General features: G+C 31.3%; 3 protein-coding genes across 3 annotated transcripts; 2 read left to right on the plus strand and 1 right to left on the minus strand.

The window, feature by feature from the left end:
- Positions 1-5,166: 5,166 nt before the first annotated feature.
- LOC117156405 (uncharacterized) lies at positions 5,167-6,527 on the plus strand. Its single transcript, XM_033333382.2, has 3 exons — positions 5,167-5,295; positions 5,693-5,832; positions 5,930-6,527. The coding sequence occupies exons 2-3, from the start codon at positions 5,796-5,798 to the stop codon at positions 6,424-6,426; spliced, it is 534 nt and encodes a 177-aa protein (XP_033189273.1). The 5' UTR covers positions 5,167-5,295; positions 5,693-5,795; the 3' UTR covers positions 6,427-6,527.
- A 740-nt stretch (positions 6,528-7,267) lies between these two features.
- On the plus strand, positions 7,268-8,760 carry LOC117156415 (MKI67 FHA domain-interacting nucleolar phosphoprotein). The gene is made up of 4 exons (XM_033333396.2): positions 7,268-7,479; positions 7,575-7,805; positions 8,159-8,267; positions 8,350-8,760. The coding sequence occupies exons 1-4, from the start codon at positions 7,342-7,344 to the stop codon at positions 8,589-8,591; spliced, it is 720 nt and encodes a 239-aa protein (XP_033189287.2). The 5' UTR covers positions 7,268-7,341; the 3' UTR covers positions 8,592-8,760.
- Positions 8,564-14,435, minus strand: btn (buttonless). Its single transcript, XM_076618639.1, is given in 4 exon segments — positions 8,564-8,835; positions 9,960-10,120; positions 12,341-12,642; positions 14,137-14,435. Coding segments are annotated over 4 exon segments (843 nt in total). The 3' UTR covers positions 8,564-8,754.
- Positions 14,436-20,993: the final 6,558 nt, after the last annotated feature.

Here is a 20,993-nt window from a genome sequence, read left to right on the forward strand (position 1 = left end):
GCCTTCGCGTCTTCTACCGATAGCTTTTTTGTTACTGTTCATCTACATCGTTCATTTACTTGTATTACAGACCCTGGTGTCGGTTGATAAACTAGCAAATTGTTATCGAATATCAGGAAGTTCATCAATTTTCGCGCCTCACGATTACACGTGAGAGACGACGATTGCTGATAAACAATATAAACAGCTAAACAGTATAAAAAGCTAATAAATAGATTCTCGATATGTTTTCTACCACTATACGATTTAAAAAATTACATCGGAGGTATTAAACAAACCTCTTCTTTTAAACGAACATTAACGAACATCGCTGCACCATTTTTTTCCAAAGTAGATCTGAGTTTTCTTTTACATGGTAGTATTTCTTTTACACGAATCACAGTTACGCGACTTTTCTAAACATATTTTATTCACAGTTCAAAATATTCGAGTGTCAATTTTTGTTGAGTCATCCTCTATGTATACTATTTCGCAGATTTGATTAAACCAACAAATCGCCGGACTATTCTTAGGGATGAATAGAAAAAAAAACATATCATTCGTGTCAATGGTAATTGGTCGATTCATTCGTCTCTGGTATCGAGGAATGGACCGATAAGATAATATTTTTCGATGTTTACGTTTTGCGGAATATTTCAGTGGTAACACTAACGCGATCGCTTATCATAGATATGATAGATGTAATGCGTTCACTTAGGTAATGATATCGTATCGTCTTCGACACCGTTCGCTATTTAACACTAGAACTACCGATAGTTAACACGAAGCTATTTCTACCAAAACTAGTGAAAATGACTGGTCTTAAAAAAATACCTAATAATAGAATATTTTTATATTTATTGATTTATTACTTTCTTACAGAAGCAATCCCATGTTATGTAGTATATTTTTGGTATTATTAACCCATCTGGGACCACATCCTAAGATCCTTTATCACTCAATATTTCCAAGTGCTAATCGACGTTACGAGGAATCTAATTCAAAACTCGCAATGTGGCTATCACCTATCGCTTTAGATTTTCTGTTATGAGGATACTTAGGTGGAATCAGGAGCGTAGATATTTAAATCGAAAACTCCATAACATGACCAATTATCATCGAACGGTGGTCCAACGGTTGTTATTTAAAAATGTAATAAAATAATAAATAGTGTATTAGAATAATAATATAAGATCATTCCACAGAAGAAGAAAATGTCTATAAATTAGAAGAAAAATAGTTTACGTATTACTCTAAATACAAAAATGATTTCAAACTCGATAAAAACATAATATATTCAGATGAAAGAAGAAACGACACAAAAAATATTAAACAAATCCTTGGAATTCTTTTTCGCAGTCATTAGACTGCGATTATTTGTACAAGTTTGTATTTTTATCGATGTAGCTAAAAACTGAGATTTATATAGAGATTCGTCCCATCTACTAAATATTATAACGAGCAATTTATTGTAAATATTTTATGTATGTTTGCATGTCATGTGCACGGACTGTATATTTTTACATTTTCATGTTTCCTGTAGATGCATAAATATCCACAGTCTAACAATCGCAATGTTAACAAAGAGAAATTTAAATTAATTGAATAAAAGATTATAAAATGAAATATTTCATTGATTCAACGCTGGCTCAATGAATTAATCAAGAAAATCTCATCCGTTCATTATGATGCGCCTTATTGAATGAAAATAAACAAATTATTCATATTTCAGGTTTATCAACAGAATCTATCGTTTACTGACTTTTAAAGCAAGTCGTTCAATTAAAATCATTCGTTATATTAAATGCACAGATACGCTTGTATTAGATAAATGAGAAACTTCGAATGAAACGATTAATATTTCCACTTAATTAAAATTTGATTTACACGAGCGACTCTGAACGATTAGAATCTTGCTCTATTTACTTCATATAAAAACCTTGTTTCAGTAATTCATTAGCATAAATGACGAAAGGTTTCACTTCATTTCGATGTTATCTACGATTTGTATCGGCAGTGATTCAATTAAAACAATCTCGATTAAAACGAAATAATAGTAGCGAAGTAGTGGTCGAGGAAAATGAGAAAAATGTTTACGGTTGAGTAATTCGAAAACTAAAAGTTTCTCTAAATTGCTTGCACTATTCGAAAGAACAAACGTAAGCTTCTTGTACACAGTTTCTCGTTAAAATTTAACAATACTTCCTCTTAGTACCGCAATTTTTATTTTTTTTTTATTTTTTTAGACTTCTGGAATTCTTTTCACACGGTACATTTTCTACGCGATATTTTTTAACGTGTGCTATTAACTTTAAACGATTTATTTTACACGTTTTGGTCTTATAGTTGTACGATTTTTTAACACGTTTTTACATTTCACTGGAAATAATATCAACCTCGAAGGTTTTACAAGATTTCACAGGGAACTGAGAACTCGTATGGTTTGTTATGAAGAATAATGAAAACAGAAAACAGAACATGTGTCGCGAAACGATTAGACGAAGGATATTTCGAGCGACGAAATGATATTTTTCCATAGAGAATAAAATTTTGATTTCAGAAATAAATATCTTTTTTTTTTTTGTTTTTCTTAACACATTACCTTTTGCTGCGTGTGTTTATTGAATAAAGTTTTGTTATCGAATGCAGATATATATTTTGAACTGTTTCTCCTATTATTTGCGTTAGTTTAACACGAGTTTTTACTTTGTTGCAAATCGATTGTTTCACGATGTTTCTTATACAGTACACAAAGAGTTCCACGTGTATATGTATATTTATGAAAGTCAAAAGAATGCATAAAAATTATATTGAAGAGATAAAAAGTACGCAAAGTTATACATATATTATCAAGAAGCTTGACTTTTTCATTCTAGGTTTGTCATGAGTGTAGCATTCAGACCCTTTGTAATTATTTTTGCTATACATATTCTAACTTAGATCTTTTCCAAAACACAATTAAATTTTTCTCTAACTGTTTCACCTACTAAATTGGATATGCTATTTACGTTTTTATTTCAACAATTACTTCTCTCGACCCAGTTGAAGACACTTTTTCATTTTCTACTTCTTTCATATTGAGTTAAATAATTGCGAAACATATGAGCCTTATGAAAAATCTGAACATTATTTTCGTTCACAAAGTGTAAACATTACGTGTGGAATTTTTCACTTAAAAAATTTCCTTTACAAACCTAATTGACACCGATATTTCTTCAAACGACTTTGATACCTAGTTTAAGAATAATATCATATTCATAGTTGGTAGATAAAAATTTAGCGCTCTGATTGAAGTTAAGAATAATAAATAGATGAATATTAGTCTGACAGTTCTTGAATGGGTGCACTATGTGTTGACTGAATAATTGTTATAGTATAAAAATATCATGAATCATAATTTTGCAAGATATTAGAAAGTTAAATTTGTCTTAATATACTTATTTATCTCTTATATGTTAACAGTCACTGGATCAAATTTTCTCGGATAAACGAAGAATTCGAGGTTTCTTTCTGCACTTTAATAACAGCCGACGCATCATAAACTCACGAAGTTACCAGCCCTATGTCAGTAACTGGTACAGTTACTTTGAGTTTTCCTTAATTTAAGTAACCTGTAAATAAGTATGTAAAAACTTTGTTCCAATATCCAGACAACGAAATTTTTGTGAGTGTTGCCAATGTTTAAGAAATTAACGTACCTTTATACATATTTTCATACAACTAGACAAATTTAATACTATGAAAGTGAAATCTAAAACCTGATGACAAAACGCTTCATTGGAAGATCAGGATATGTATAAATATTTCTCGCAGCCAATTTCTTTCTGTACATTGTGTACTTTGGTATTAAATTGAAGTCGATTGCTTATAATTTAAAAAATAAGCCTTGACCCACATTTTTGTTCTGGCTTAATTTTATGGTGGGTTACAAATACAAAATTCGTAAGAACACATCTTTTAATGCAAGATATATTTATAAATAATGACAGAATGTTACTATTATATTATAGAAAGATGTTTTTGACTTCTCTCGGATAAAAATAATTTTCTGGACCGACGTGTTCTAATCCTACTTCGATGGATCACTTGGCAGAAGAACGCACGAGTTGACAGGCAACGTATTCATCTGCCATAGAACCCACAACTACGGAACCAACTGCGCCGCAGGCCGTTGCAGAAAGTGGGCCACAGCTAGCATCAATTGTCACACCCGTTTGTAAACCACCAAGTGCACCAACGCCTCCAGCAACTCCTATCTCACTAATAGGACCGACTTCGTGCATGAATGTTAATACGAGAAGTGGCCTGTAAATATAGAATTCATTTCTATGCTAATGTTAAAAATATTTTTTCCATTCTCACAAGTAATCTTACCTTCTGGTTCCCCTTGCCTACAGATACTATGACTGACGATTAAAATTCTGGCAACCGCTTTTGCCTCCAAATGCTCATCGATTCTATCAGTGTTAGATATTTGGATATGCCACGTTCAACCTTTAAAAATCCTGTTAAAGTTCTAATATTAAAAATTTACAAAACATCTTTTTGGCTTAAGACCTTATGAAAAAAGATTATGCTTGTGCCAGAGTCTTTTTATTGACATTTGTGATCGAAAAGCAAAACAGTATTTAAAATAGGAGACACCTCACTGATTTCGATGAGATAAAAATACGCTTAGAGAAAAGTATTTTTCTTTTTTTGCTATGTATCTATCGTGTTACAGATTATGTTGTAATCAGTTAGCTTGTATCGAATCGCAAGATCTAAGATCGAAGAAAATATTACGTATTGCGCTTATCTTGCCTTTTTTTCACTAAATAACTTTATACCAACATTAGAATTTCCTCTAAATGCCCGTATGTTTGTTTAAAAAAGATTTTTTATCAGGAATGGAATCTCGAAGGAATTTTTGGCCAATTTAGTAAATAATGTCATCAAACAACTAATAGACACTTTTCAAAAACGAAACTGAGCTTTTATTTGTTGCGTTTGTAAAAGCATAATAGGGTTATTTCAATTTTAAATAGAATTCGTTTTCTTTCAACAACATTTTTCCGATATTAATCGAATTTTTAATTCATAACGCCAATCACTACAACCGTCCTGCAAATCACTGTATCTCGCAAACACACATATTCGCTTCTACATATACTCAGATTGTCTATTGTCAGATAAGATAAGAACAGTCGAATAAAGTCATATACTATGTATTCTTCTCTAGTTGACAGTTCAGTATTTTGTAGCGATTCGATCGTATTTTATAATATAAGGTATAATATTTGTGGTCTTAATTTCCAAAGCATCATTATCTTATTCGTAAGTACAACATGTTCCTTTAAGCACCTGAATTTTTATTTCCAATATCATTAACTATGATACATGCTTCCTCAAGTTTATTGTGTGAAAAATTGAAGTGGAAGTAATTGTAAGAAATATACGTTTTACAAAATAGTTCATACGATGAAAAGTTAACTACTCTCCGATTGTAATGATTTTTGAATATGTTGTAGAAATCGATATTTTAAATAACTTTTTCTTATATGCATATAAAGTGGTATCGCTTAATTTCCATGATATTCGCGAAAAACTGCCAGTACTATTTTAAACAATTTCTTCTTTTCATAATTTTTTTACATAAGGACTTAAAGCAAAAAAATGTTTTGTGGCTTTCAAATATTCGAACCTCAATGTGATTCTCATTTTCCACTTTTAGATCATAGCGTGGGCATAAAGTTTAAGTGCAGGATATCAAAATATCCAACACTGATACAATTGTCGAGCATTTGGACGCAAAAGGGGTTGTGGGAATTCAAAATATGAGTCCGATTCACAATAGGCGAAGGGCACGAGGAGGTAAAATTATACACGAGAATGGAAATATTTGTAACTTTAGCGTAGAAATGATTTTTCTATTTACGAGCTAATTCTCGTACTAATATTGACACATAAGGTTTACCCGGTGCATGGAACCCCTATACAGATAGGATCAACTACAGTTTGGAACACTCGGGTACTACACTAAGACTAGTTAGTGTATCAGACTCTATATTCTGTACAGTTTCCTCTTTCGACGATGGTATATGCATTGAAAGTCACGCAAGCGAGAAAGTCAATGAGATAAAGGATGCCATCGATAAACTGAAAGAATGCCGTAAGGCTGAAAGCGATCCCGAGGAGAAGCGACGTATTAAGGACACGATCAAATATCTTAAGAAAGTTTTGAGGGATGTGGGACATGCAAAAAGAGTAGGGAAGACTGTTGGTTCACACGTTGGTTCAAAAGCTGGTGCTGCGGTTGGTACCTGCATAGCTGGTCCAGTTGGCACAGCGGCTGGCTCTGTAATTGGTAGAATAGTGGGTCGTGTTACAGGTGCACTCGCTGCCGATGATCTTGCGCGTCATACTCGAGAAGAATCAGCTGAAACGACAGTAAAACGCCTTTATTAAGAAAATCATTATTTATCTGTGCGAGATTAAAGTGATTTTTTTATAATATGATAATAATATTTTATTGTTATATATAAATATACCTTTCATTACAAAGTGTATTCTTACAGATTTTTTACTTATAAATCATTATAAAATTAAACCAAAGAGTAAGCAATATAAGTTGTTGCAAGCTATTGCTTTTCCGTTGAATTTTTCAACATCGTTATCTACTTTTTCGTTCATTTCCTTGTAACACAGTATGACGTAGACATTTTTCATTTTTAAACAGAAATTTGAATCTTATCGCTTTTGTCGTTTGCATCTCCATCCGTATTTTATTCAAGATAAATTGACCCTTCTATCATCACTGTACTAATTGTACATCCACCGGTTCCCTTTTGCTTGTAATGGGGTGTTAAAGAATTCATGGGACGATTTTTGGAAAATGTATATATTCTGAACGCCGAAACAAACACTAGAATAGATGTGCAAAACTGTTAGTTGATGGACAGAATCTATTTTTTAATATTTAGGCGAAAGAAAGACAATGAACGTTAAGTTTCAATTATTAGATTAATTGTTTTAGAAATGTCAGCAGTCGGCCCGTATTCAAATTGGAAAACATTACAAATATAACAGATCCTGCACGAAATCACCGTTCCAATCAGTTGTATCATGATACGGTTGAAACATATTGCAAATATAGAATTTTATTACTTTATTTCCATTACTTTATTACTTATTTCCTAATAGTTTCAATTCAAAATTCGAATTAGTACTATACTGAGTCGATAACATCGCATGCGAGATTTTGTCCGCTTGGGTCAGCACTTGTACCGGGAGATAAGTAACCTACTGCCATTGGCGCTACTCTCATTTCCTTTCCGTTAATGTCTATTGTGTGTTCTTACATTGTATTAATACAAATATAAAATGAAAATTAAAAAGAAATTTAATTCAGTGAGAGTTCCACCTCTCAAAAAAGCTATAAAAGTTAAACGTAAATCATCAGATATAGAAGAGGAATCAACTGTATCTAAAGCGATAGAAAATGTTAAAAAAGTGTTGGAGGTTAGTACGCATTTAAACATAATCTGCATGCTGTGATATTTAATTGCAGAAAAATTGAATAAGATTTTAAATTGAAAAAATTTGTCTTATTCCAGAAGAAAAATGTTATAGCAACAAATATTCCAAAAACTGTTTCATCTCCAAAACCTGAAAAATCGCACAAAGTTATTAAAGTCAGGAGGAGAAAAATAAGGCCTCAAATGAGATATCGAAGAGGTATAGTGTATTTAGGTCATATACCTCATGGTTTTTACGAAGAACAAATGACAGAGTATTTTACACAATTTGGTAAAGTAACTAGAGTGCGAGTTGTTCGATCGAGAAATGTAAGTATACATGAATTTGAATTATACATAATATAAATATGTATATAAATGTTATAAAATTTCAACTACCTATTTTACAAGTTTGATTACCATTATAATATTATTTGTACTGGTTTGAGTATGAATATGCTTTCTTAGAATACCAATATATGTCCTACATAATATAAGAGATAGATTCTTCCTGTAATGATTAATCTGACTTATACTAATTAAGTGTGTATTATTGATGTACCCTTAGTTAGTCATTTTAGTAGTTGCCATTAATATTTGCAATAATAATTAACAACATATAATATAAAATAAGGTACGCTTAGAAATTAAGTACATAATATCATAGTATATATTATTTCTAGACTGGTAGAAGTCGTGGCTATGGATACGTGGAATTCATGTACCCTGAAGTTGCAAAAGTAGCTGCAGAAACAATGAATAACTATCTTATGTATGGAAGATTATTAAAAGGTATTATACAAAAATGTACAACAATTATTAAGTGAATGCTTCAATTTTATCATGTAATATATCATGTAATGTTTTTAATTAGCTACGTATATTCCACCTGAGAAACAACATAATGGCTTTTTTGCTGGTAAAACATGGACAACAAAAATTTATCCTAAAGTAATAAACAGAAATAAAGTTACTAAAATAAGAAACGGAGGTGTCCAAAACCAGAGGCATGTAAGTTTTGAACAAAGTACAAGACATAAACTATCTGCTTTAGAAAAGAAATTGAAAGAAAAGGGTTTTGATATGAATTTTGTACCAATAGATTCTTCTAAATAATGTTAAGTAAATTTTTTATTAAACACAATAATGTACAAATGTTATAATTAAGTACTATAGAGATATTGAACACTTTTTTGATTACATGAGTTTACTTAACTTACTATTTACATTGGACATTGTATACGATGTTTAAAATTAAAGAAATAATTATCAGGGATCATCAAAATTTTTCTGATCCGCTTCCTAATCCTGCTTTTGTTCTCTTCCACTTCATACGTCTATTTTGAAACCATACCTTTACCTAAAAAATTAGGAACATATTACATTATTTATTACGTACACAACTATATTTTCTTCAAATGATAATCCATGATATATTATTAATTATAACATGACAAAATATAACAATAGAATTTTACTTAACAAAGTTAACTAATCATGTCTATAATTAAAATACTGTTCCTGTAATATTGTTTTATTTACTTATAATTAGTTGGTATGAAATGAAACTTTCTATTTGTCAAATATTATATCTTATCGATACATTTGATTCAATAGTTCATCATTTGAACAAATAGTTCAAACCAAATATAAATTTACATGTGTAATATTTTTTCCATATGGGATAACGTATATACAATCGCCTCAGAAAACAAGTTAATAATCTTACATTTAATCGAAATGGTAAAATGCAACTCCAAATATTTTTATATTTAGAATTAATAATAATTTGTTATAAAAAATTGAGAATGATGTATCTTTCACGTATTTCATATCATTTTACTGTTCTTAATATACATATAAATTATTTTTATATAACATGGGACAAGCTATAATCCGGAAGTAGTATAAAATAGGAAAAAAATTCATGAGGTAAAATTAAATAGTTTTGAATATTGCATGACGTGCTTTAAGACTTAGAAGCTTACTATTATTTTTTTCAATCATATATTTGAATCATACATTTCTTCTATGCATACAATTGCTTCTTTATTTTCTATGAGAAGATATTGACTTGCTTGTGTTTTAAAAAATTAGTTTAAAAGATATTTTATTTTCACTTTCGTAGAACTTACCGTATGAAAGATAGGGAAAGACAAAATGTAATAAGTTCTATGAAATTAAGATTATATCTTTCAATGGAATCACTTCTGGATCTAAGTATTTTTCAATGCTATTTTCTAGAGAATAACAAAATAATAAACGATATGAAAAATATATTAAAATTTTAAAAGACAGAGGTAATTTTAAAATCTTTAAAACACAAAACATCTTTTCCTGCCCTCTGTCGTTTTAGAGCTACAACTTGTTTCAATTGTGTGAAACATTCCCTACAATCGATCGTCCTAGTAGATCTTAAAAACAAATCAAACTATTAAAGGGTTAACGAAGTTGAAAATTATCGGCATTGCAATATCAATTTACCTGACGTTCTGTTAGATCGAGAGCAACTGCTATTTCATAGCGACGTAAACGTGTCAGATAATTACTATGGGCAAATTCATATTCAAGGTGGCGGATTTGGTGTTTTGTAAATGCAGTCCTTTCTTTGCGAGGTCTGTCGCTGGTCAATCGTTTATTTGTCTCTGAAACGTAAAGAATTCAGATTTTAATAAATTTAATAAGTTAACGAAGTTACGACTTTTAACACAATAGAAATAGTATTTTTAAAAATTGAAAACTAAAATATCATCTTACATTATATGAAACGTAAGAATTTCGCGTATATCAAAATTCAATAAAAAAAAATTATAAATTTTTAAGGATGTAGTAGCTCTTTCTTATAAAAATTTACATAACCAAATTCTAGAATAAGCTGATGCTGAAAACTATTACTTGCCTACTGTAGCTTCTTATAGAGAAGAAATAAATTCAGATTTATAAATGTTGTATAAATCAATGAATGCATATACAAAATCTTGATTTATAGTAAAATTCGTTAAATCCATCATTAATACAACATAACGTGATAACTTCATGAAATTGTTTTTTTTCTAAAATTGCAAGTTTATATAGGATTAAATATTTTATATTGTCTTGTTCCATAAAGAACTTTATCTCATATGTTTATTTATACTAGTAAAAAATATGGGTTTTAAAATAATAATCCATTATCGTATGATATTAGGGTATTTATTTATTGTAGTTTTATGCTTCAGTCTCGGAAGAAATGGGAATCTATTAAATAATTCCATCTCGAATAAAAATGTGAATATGAATCTATGTATTTTGTCGCATGTCCGAAAATTAATTTGCTAACTAGTATCTGCTAACGTGATTTCAAATGGCTTTCGCGAAATTTGGCGGATGAAAATTCAGTTCAGTGACGATTTCCTGTATCCTCTAGCGTTATACGTGACGATATAATCGTAGCGAGGTTTTAACCGGTATCAGTTTTTTATTCACAAAGCGGCAGTCAGATGAAAATAGCTGCATATTCGATGCGTCATTACCAAGCTGCTCCCGCGTGCCAGTTAATAAACGTGCCGCTATAATGTGGGTTGTTGGAATCAGGATCATCTGCGGGCGATGATGTATAAAACGTGGTCGGATCGGTGGTAGAGCCCTTAGCCTTGCTTCCGTACCGCTATCTCATCTATATTTGTTAACTGACGTCAATCGATCCAGTCCGCAAAGTTTTGCGAATAATTTCATTCTTTATTAATTAAACGAATTCACTGACGTCACATATATGTTGAGAATTGAATTTTTAATGAAATGCTAATATCTCAATATTATTTTTATTCCAATTTCAATTAAATCAATTTTACGTCTTTCTTTTTGCTTTTTTTTTTTTCTTAATATGAAATATTATAGTAAATTAAAATTTCTTCAATATTTTTTAGTATAATAATAACGAGAAACACATGTAGCGATTGTAATGAAAAAGCGAATTGTATTACATATACTGCTAAGAACTATGTTTCGAATGTTGTTGAATTATTAGGAGATTTTAAGAAAATTTATACATCTTTGTGCAATTTTCTTATTCTATCTCTATTTTGTGTTAAATACTTTTATTTTATCTTTGATTGTTAAAAGTTAAATGTACTATTGTACGAATTGTGCAACACCAAAGAATGTAACGTATTCATGTCGCCGTTTCTTGCTTTAAAAGTATCTGTATTAATAATTATCAACAGTGGATGTACTAAATTTGCAACAATTTTATTTGAGGAGAACGGTATGCACAGAAATGAATGATCGATCTTTCAATTCTTTCGATTTCATTAGTATGGAGCATATCTTTAGGCATATATAAATTTTACGTGATTTCAAAACCATGTTTCGGCTAAAAATGACGTGGAATTGCTCTAAAGATAAGTCTGAAAATATAGAGTAAAATATTTTTCAAATATTTTCATTTCGTTTTCTATCGATGAGTGAATGTGTAATTCAAATAAATATTCGAGACGAAGATGAAGGAGAAGTTAGCGTTGAATGTTGTTGCGTTTATTGCAAAAAGTATTACATACATCATGCCAATATGACATTTTACAATGATTTTACGATAGCCTTGTCGTTTGTTACACGCGATGATATGAAATGAAAAGTATAGTTACATGTTCGATAAATATTTAGGCTACGCTGGCCCCATTATAGCCACATTGGCGACGGTAAAGTCATAAATGAAGTTAATGTAGTGTTCATTACGTATCAACGTATCAATTCGTGTGAACATAATTATTTAGTAACTATTAACGTCTTCGTTATTCAACATTTTAAATTGCACTGTTAAAAAGTTGATATAGAATTGTTACTTTATCTATTTTGCATGCTGATAATATCGTGTGAAAGTATCTTACCACCTTGTTCTACAGAACACGCTTCATTGTCAAAGGAATTGTTGCTCAAGCCAATCGAATACCGTGACTCTTGCCACGAACGACATTTCAGCCCATTTTCAGTGTTTTGCCCAGTGTTCTGATACGCCGGAATTTCCCAAGCGCGAAATACCGTTGTAGTCGTGGAGATTTGACGATCTTGAGCTCTCTCACAAATAAAATCTAAAGATTGCTCTGTGGAATTTATGTTTATTCTTTCTCTCGACTCGTCAACTATATCCTCTTCATCGATAGTGGAGTTTTGCTGCGAATATTGCTCCCATCTTTTCATCGGAAGAAAGCAGATATTATTTAACGATGTTACAATAATAAAGAAATTACTAGTAATGGTGGTAGTAGTAATTTATTGGCTACGCTATAGGGTTACAAGACTACTATTTTACATTCTAATCATATTTTAAAACACAGCTTCATATAAAACGGAGAACAAGAGGAATTAATAAAGAAATTGTTCAGCGTAATATAATAATAAACAAATTATAATAGAAAATTTTGTATACTTGTTTTGCTTGAAAAAGCTAATGACGCAAAGAAAACTGAACGAGATTTTCCGAGATTTTTAGTAAGAGGAGAAATGAATTGAATGGGATATTCTTTTTTTTTTTTTGGTATCGAATGATTTTCTCGTAAGAAATTCGAAACTAATAGAAATCATTTTTTCCTACGTAATTGAAAATAAGTATTTTTCCGAAATTGTCAGTAATTTTCATTTCTTATAGTTCTATCCGTCTTCTCATTGCTACATTGCCAATGCGATAGAAAAAATTTAATTGCGAATAATATATTTTAATTTCGTTGCATTTAGTAAACTCGTTTTTGTTCTGTTATCATAAACTTTAATTATTATTTAGAAATGCAACATAGCCCCGTGTTTCGAAATACATATTAAGTAACCAGGTTTAAATATCATGTCGAATTTAGTTTACGCATATTTGAATAATTTTATTATAATTTATAAAAACATTTGAATAATTTCATTAGCTAACATACTAATTCCATTGAACGTATCCTCGCAGTTTTATTCGCAGTTTTCATTTTACAGTTTTTTTGCTTGAACATAGGATAAGATTTGTAAAATGAAATCCCAAGTTAGCTGTTGAATTTAATGAAATAACAGTAATGTTTTGATTCAGAGGATAGAATGGACCTATTAAATGTGTACGAATATCACAGGAGAAAAATTACGATAAATATTTTAGTATGACACAGTTGAAAATGAAAACAGATTGTTGGATTTAAATCTTAAAAGTAGCTGACAAATTGACAACGTTTTGTAGGAATCAAAGATATTATTATTGAGACAAGGAATAATTTGATGTTCTCGATAGTTTAATATTACGACGATGTTTTTTCTAAAACGTTGAAGAGGATGGGAAATAATATGTTTAATTTCAAAATCAAACAAGGGGATAATTTTAATAACACGGGATTAATCGACAATGTGTTGGGTTTTAAAATTGCTTTTGCTGTAAAAGATAGAAATGGTGACTTGAAATCGATAAGAAAATGAACATTTTCATAGAAAACTTTGCTTTCGAATATTCACAATTTTAATTACTAGGCGGCGGATTTTTATGCAGTTTCATGTTTGTGTCAACGTAACTAACAAAACGGAAGATAGTACAAAAGATATTCGCTTGAAATATTTTTAATATCTTTGCAATGTGCATTTTGTACATTTGTATTTTAATTGTACACTTCTGCATCTTCAAATTTCTCATAAATGCATGAAAATCCACAGTTTACGTACTAATTACTTTTATCTGTACCTGTATATTCGATAATTTCGATTACTATTGGAATGCTGGATATTTGCGCTATGAAACGGTGACAATCCACGATCATTCAACGTGTTAACTGACGTTGAAATATTGCAAGGATTGGAAAAGTTATTCCAAAGATATCCGTGACTCAACGGGGGATCCCGGTTTCCAGGAAAACAAGGGCTCTGAATGTTCATCTGAGAAGAAGTCGGTGTCAGGGGCATTGACGGGATATCGAAAACATTTTCGGAATATTGTTGGTCTGTCGAAGCTATATTTTCTAACCAAGACATCTCATCTAAAATAAGGAAAATTTTATTCTCGCTTATTAGACGATTTCATCGTAGGGACGAAAGGTATTAAAACGTAATATCTGAGAGACTAAAGCCGAATTTACACTGTTTCGCTTTGAAGGAACACGGCGGATGAACGCTGCTTTGATCCGTGTATGGAACACCTGAACACACGAACACATTTATACACGGATGGAAGAAGAATGAAAGCAGCGTTCATCCGCCGTGTTCCTTCCAAGTGAAACAGTGTAAATTCGGCTTAAGACCCACTGTGTCCACGAAGCGTCGCTTCATAGAAAGCGCATTAGACGCGTTAATGTTAACAATACGCTTGCATGCAGCGGTCATTGTAAATTGTAAAGTAATGTGCACCTGTCCATGAAACAGTAGCGACTCGTCTTTGGCGTTTTCATCGTGACGACTGGCGTTAACATTGTCAGTACGCGTACGATGCGACAGGTTGCGGTTATAAACGAATCTGCCGATGTAGGATAAACGCGTCTTCCTCGTCGCTTCGCATTTTGCCAGACAAAATGTATCTTACCGTACGCTTCGTATGAACGTCGGCGTTAGACGTATCGTCGCGTCTGATAGACTGCGTTTACGCTTTTATGAAGCGCCGCTGCGTGAACGGTGGGCCTACGGATCTCATTGTTAGATATACAGATCGTTAAAAAAAAGATACAATCAAAATATGTCCGATCAATATAGGTCCTAGTAGTCCTTTCGACATAAAATCAATTTTTCGACGTCGTAAGTGAATTTCTTCGTAATACGTTAATGTAGAGATTGTCAACGCAAGATTATCAGACTTATTATTAGACTTGAGAAGTTTTACCTATTACAAAATTATGACAGTATTCTGCTGTAGGTATATCAAATATTTTTGCAAATTATATATACAGTTTGCGCGGTTTTGCATCAGATTGCGAAATATGCATAAAATCCACAGGCTAATTATTACCGATATTAATGAAGATTGCTTTGTTTCAAAGTTGTTCATATTTGTTATAATAGATGCATGGTTTTTCCCATTTTTTATACAAAACTCATATCTAGAGATCATAGATCCCTGGATAGATAGATCACATTTTGAAAAAAAACTTTTCAAATTAGGGAAAGGCTCACTTACGATATCGATTGGTCGTAAATAATAAAAGTTTATGTTGCAGGATTGTTTCTACCAATTATGCTAATTAGACATTATTTACTCATCTCAGCGAGTGCTACAAGTTTTTCGAGCCATTCACCTCTTTTTCTTTTTTTTTTTTTTACCACGTTATACAATTAACAAAATAATCGGAAAAATAAAATGAAGATAAAACTATCATTTACGTGTATCGAGTAAAAATATTGTAACACTTACCTGATAAATGGCAAATGTAATTATTAATTGGACAGCTGTCACAGGTGTCGAAAATAAATGACTAACAGGTAGTGTGAAAGCTTTAATCTTTTCAAACGAATCACGTAAATGCACTGATTAAACAATTAATCACTCGAGGAACTGATCGAAAGAGACAAGAATCTCGAAACAAATCTTACTGCCAAAGTTGCTGTAAGATCACCCGCTACTTGTGAATTGTATTAGCACTAACTTGTAAATGTCAAACAAGCACACACGGCCACGCTGCGACAGGCTAGCGGAAATCAGAATAGATGTGCAGTTGGAGAATACGAGATGTGGGGCTGGAGTAGGGCTGAAAGGACAGACAAATCTTCTCGTACAGCTCTGTCAAGTCCAACCAATCCGAACAGATCTTGATCAACAAGAGAGAACCAAGTGGCCAGTACTTACAAGATATAGACTACTTTGGGCGTTAACTATGTTTTTATGACTTCTGTTGATTACGCATTTTTTAGCCCTCTCGGTGACTACTGTAACTTCTTCAAGACACAGATCTCCCTTTTAAACATCTTCTGTAATTAATGGTAATAATAGTACTACAAACAATACGAAGAAATCAGACACTATGACTGTTATAACCAAAATAAAAAGGAGCTATAGAATAAGAATTATGTTTTCGACCAAAATGTGTTTGGTTACAAATAATAATTATACGTGACCAGAAAATCTTTCTCATTCCAGATAAACCTTATAGACGAGGGAAACTTATTTCGGTCGCTCGTAATAGCATTTAGATCGCACGTAGTACTTTTCGGCGGGGAAAATGTTATTTCGTTTTGGATTAGGTCTTTGGCTTTGATGTTTATGTTTCATCGCTACGAATAGTACAACTTTTGCTTCAAATGACTGACAAACTAATATGAAATTTGAATGAAAGTTATTCAGTACTTCGACGATAATGTTTTTCTAAAAAACTTCTCATTCGATAGAAAATTATGTTTATTGATTTTTTTATTTATAGTTAAGATTATAAATTAAAAAATAAATTTGACGGACATAAGTCCCTCCACGAAGGAGATTGCCTTTAATCGTCTTTCTTTCTCAGAGCATCGGAAACACCGTTTTGCAAAACAATACTTTACACCATTCTGAGTAACCAAAGTGCAATAATCATTATTCGTAACATCGTTTCCGCAAATTTTTTTATATTTTATGATTAATATCCTCAGCTTTTTTTTCATAAAAATTATTGCACGTTGTATATTGGTATAAGCGTAGAATAAAAATCTCTCGTTTGGATGTAAAAGCTACTTCTTCCCAGAATCTCTTAATAGGAGATCCTTAGGGATCTTCATTCGGAAAATTCAATTTCCACTAGGATAGATTCTACGGTAATTTTACTTTTGAATACCTGGTTGCGAAAATATGCGTTTAGATCATAAAAGTGCTGCGCTTTTGAGGAGATAATATGCGATAAAATACTTTGCAATAAATATTGCTTCGTTACTAATCGTCAAAATGTTTTTTTTTTTTTTTTTAATACAGACGTATAAATGATGTCTATAATTTATAATAAATAGACTGCGGATGTTTATGCGAATACTCTCTTATTCGTACTTAGTCGGTAATTAGTCAGGTTAAAAATATATTTGATAAATCTTGAAATTCGATTTTCTCGAAAACGAAGTGACATCATATTGGAAACTTTTATTTTCAATAATTACATATTTTATATTTTCAGTAATTACATATATGACAAAAGTTCTTCGCATTTTTAACAAGACATACCAATGTAAAGATATTTTGTCTACTTCTTCGTTATGAAAATTTCATCGCAAGTACCTCAAACATTACTGCGTCAGTGAGCATATAAGTCAATTCAGGATCCACCTAAGAAAACACGAGAGAAAGAATAGCGACGATGAAATTTGGTGGCAATCTTCGTTCTACGTATTTTCGAGAGTGTTAGGTTCTCTTTTCAGGGGTCGACTACGATGATCCCATTAATCATCGCCACTGTTTGCTTTTCTTTTTCAAGTTATTTGTATCGAGTCACGTATGCCTGTGTTCGTACATTTCTAACATCCGCTTGACAGAAAAAGGAGTTCCGTGTAACTCGAGAAACTGCTAAATGTTCAGGTGCCAGGCAGTCTGCGGAAACCGACATAGGAATAGTAATCATCGAGCTGCTATAATTTGAAAACACGAATTTGGAATACGTGGCTAACAAAAATTGGTTTACATACCAATTAATTAATTGGCGTCGTTTCATTGTCGAATTTCGCGCCATACTATACTATGTAACGAAATACTGATATATACTGAAATACTGATACTATGAAAACGAAATGTGCGATAGAACGAACGATAGAAAGAACGCTGCTTCATTGGAAAACAAGGATACGTGACAATACTTTTTGTATTGTACGTTGTGTATTGAATTATTAGTTTCGCGTAACTTATTACGATACAATGATAATTATAATATTATATCGAATTTATAGAAATAATGACGTACGTAGAAATAATGTTTAATTGTCGGATTATATACAGTATAAAAATTATAAGTATATGTGTATTATAACATGTATAAGTATATTTGACTCTCGAGAAATTTCATTTCACAATTTCTTCTTTCAATTCTTTTATCATACAATGTGATATGATGAAAATATTTGTTTCAAAAAACCTTCACAGATCGATTAATATAAGCTAGCAAGTGGGAAGCAAATATATGATAATAAATCCTTTATTGTAAATATTTTAAAATTATTAATTATAAATATTTTATAAACAACTCAGAATCATATGATATCTAGCAATTTTTATCAATTTGTTATATCGTCGTACGAATTTATAACGTGTGATAAAATATATTAATATCGCGTAATCGTTAAAATTATACTTGTCCCTTAATTTATTTATCATCAAATATATATTTATAATATATGTTCATCATCGTGTTAAAATCTTCTTACGATAGATAACATATGCCACTTCATCTTCGACGATAAGTTGCTCATAAAACCTTTGGATGAGGTGGGTTGAAATTTTGTTGGTTATAAATCCGTAGTTATTGCCTGGATTTCTCATTAACCGTGAAGAATACTCACACGATATCACCAAGTTAGAAATTAGGCAGCACTGGTTGCAATGGAACCGAAATATCGTTGTAGAGAATTAAGCGTTTAATAGACACCTACGTATTCGAGTGACTGAATGGCTCACGAAAGTATTCAAATCCTTACCACGGAATCTTTTTACAAATATATGATACGCATTAGGCGAAACTTTGAAATTTCGTTGGCATTCATTTGCAAAGTGAGAAATCCAACATATTTGTTATTTCTAGCCAAAATTTGTATTATTTTACAAGAAATGATCGATTCCTGATATCGACGAATGATAAAGAGATTAAATAATTTAAGCAATACGAAGGACCGAAATAAAAGAATTACATTCCTACTTGAAGACCATACTTACGTTCCCCGCAAAAAAAAAAAAAAGGAAAAATCCGCCCTCAAGCACGAGAAGTACTATGAGAATATATGAGATAAAAGGCAGGCATGTTAAAAGCTAGCAGTTTGTTTGCTTTGAGTAACATTTCTATCGAATCGCATTCCTGTCTATGAACTTTGACGATATAAAAGTGGTCATAAATACTTTTATTATTAATTTATTCGGTCGAGAAATTCGGCCATTCACGGTCAAGTTTAGAACGGTCAAAGGCATAAATCTTCAACCGTATTATTGTGCATTATGTTGTTATTATCTGTAGTTAAGGAATAAGTATAATATCGTAAAACGTATGATTATCCCGTGGACAAAAGTATAAGTGGTCATGGTACGTCGCCTGTCATTACGTTTCGACGTTCAATTATCTTTTAAGACTTGATCGTTATTTACATCGAAACGCAAGGCTGGAAATGTTTAATTATCATCTTTATCTTTTCTTTTCGCGGAAATTGCCATTAAAGTAATTGGCGAAATAGGCAACTGATAGTTGTCCAGCATATAAGCATACATAAGGCTATACATAGTATTACTATATATATATATATATATATATATATATATAGCCTTTATTATTCTCTTTAACGTGTTAAACATTTTAACGTTTAGTTCCCTATATGCATTCAGAGGTAGTCGTAACAGTTAACAAAATTTCTGATTTCTAATGAAAAGTCACTTTCTGATTTTCAATTTAAAGTCGGTCTTCGATTTTCAACGTAAAGTCAGTGTTTTCTAATTTCGATGTAAAATCAGTTTTCGATTTTCAATGTCGTTTTGTAATAGCTTTTAAATATTGGATATGACTCTAGGTTGTAAATTACTACTGACAGAAATCAAGGAAAGTTTCAAGGCTGTTACATAAATTTCTTATTTGCTTGATTCATCTGCATATAAATATGCAGACGTGCGCATAGAGATTCGCACTGAAACGCATTTTGTTCTTTACACCTTTTATTAAAAATAATAAAAATATCACGTTTGATCCGCATAATGTTTCGATAAATTGTATTAACTATCTGATATTTATAAATAATAAAAGATATACGTGATAAAACAAATTTATCTGCGTATATCGTATTAAATGGAATCATTTAGGTATCAATCCGTAGTATACGGTATGATGGTACATATTTCATACAAGTTATTTGCGTACGATGCAAAACAAATTATCTATCAATTTAGAAATCATTAAAATAAACTGTGTGTGAATGTGTTTTGTGTTGTCCAGTGTACTCGTCAAATACTTTTCTTCCATCTTTTAAATAGAATTTTAAATAGAATCTCTCAAATTTTTCAAAAATATAAACATATTAGTATCATATTAATATGATCATAATATGCTATAGAAAACTGGCAACGACGAAGAGAAACTTATATAAGGACGTAAACGAACAAGGAAAGATCGCAAGAAGTAATCTCTAGAGAGTAAAATGCGGAACTTATCGGAATTCTATTTAATCGACGAGAAAACTCGCTCTAATTTACGAGAAAAGTCATTAAGAGCGGTTATTATATCATAGAACAAATGACACGTAATAACGACCCAAGAAACCCAAAATTTTAACAACCATTCGTTCATACTCACCGTTGTTTGCTACTCTTCACTAGTGAGAAGATTTTCGTCCTCCAACCACTTTACAGTTAATAAAAGTTCAAGTAACTCTTCGTAGGGTCATTTAAAATATCGCTATAATTTC

Source organism: Bombus vancouverensis, chromosome 5, assembly GCF_051014615.1.
Source record: "Bombus vancouverensis nearcticus chromosome 5, iyBomVanc1_principal, whole genome shotgun sequence".
NCBI lineage: Eukaryota > Metazoa > Arthropoda > Insecta > Hymenoptera > Apidae > Bombus > Bombus vancouverensis.

Coding starts and splice junctions, on each gene's coding strand:
- LOC117156405 (XM_033333382.2), top strand. CDS start 5,796: ATGAGTCCGATTCACAATAGGCGAAGGGCACGAGGAG. Junction 5,833..5,929: donor TAGGCGAAGGGCACGAGGAG/GTAAAATTATAC, acceptor TTGACACATAAG/GTTTACCCGGTGCATGGAAC.
- LOC117156415 (XM_033333396.2), top strand. CDS start 7,342: ATGAAAATTAAAAAGAAATTTAATTCAGTGAGAGTTCCACCTCTCAAA. Junction 7,806..8,158: donor GAGTTGTTCGATCGAGAAAT/GTAAGTATACAT, acceptor TATTATTTCTAG/ACTGGTAGAAGTCGTGGCTA. Junction 8,268..8,349: donor GTATGGAAGATTATTAAAAG/GTATTATACAAA, acceptor GTTTTTAATTAG/CTACGTATATTCCACCTGAG.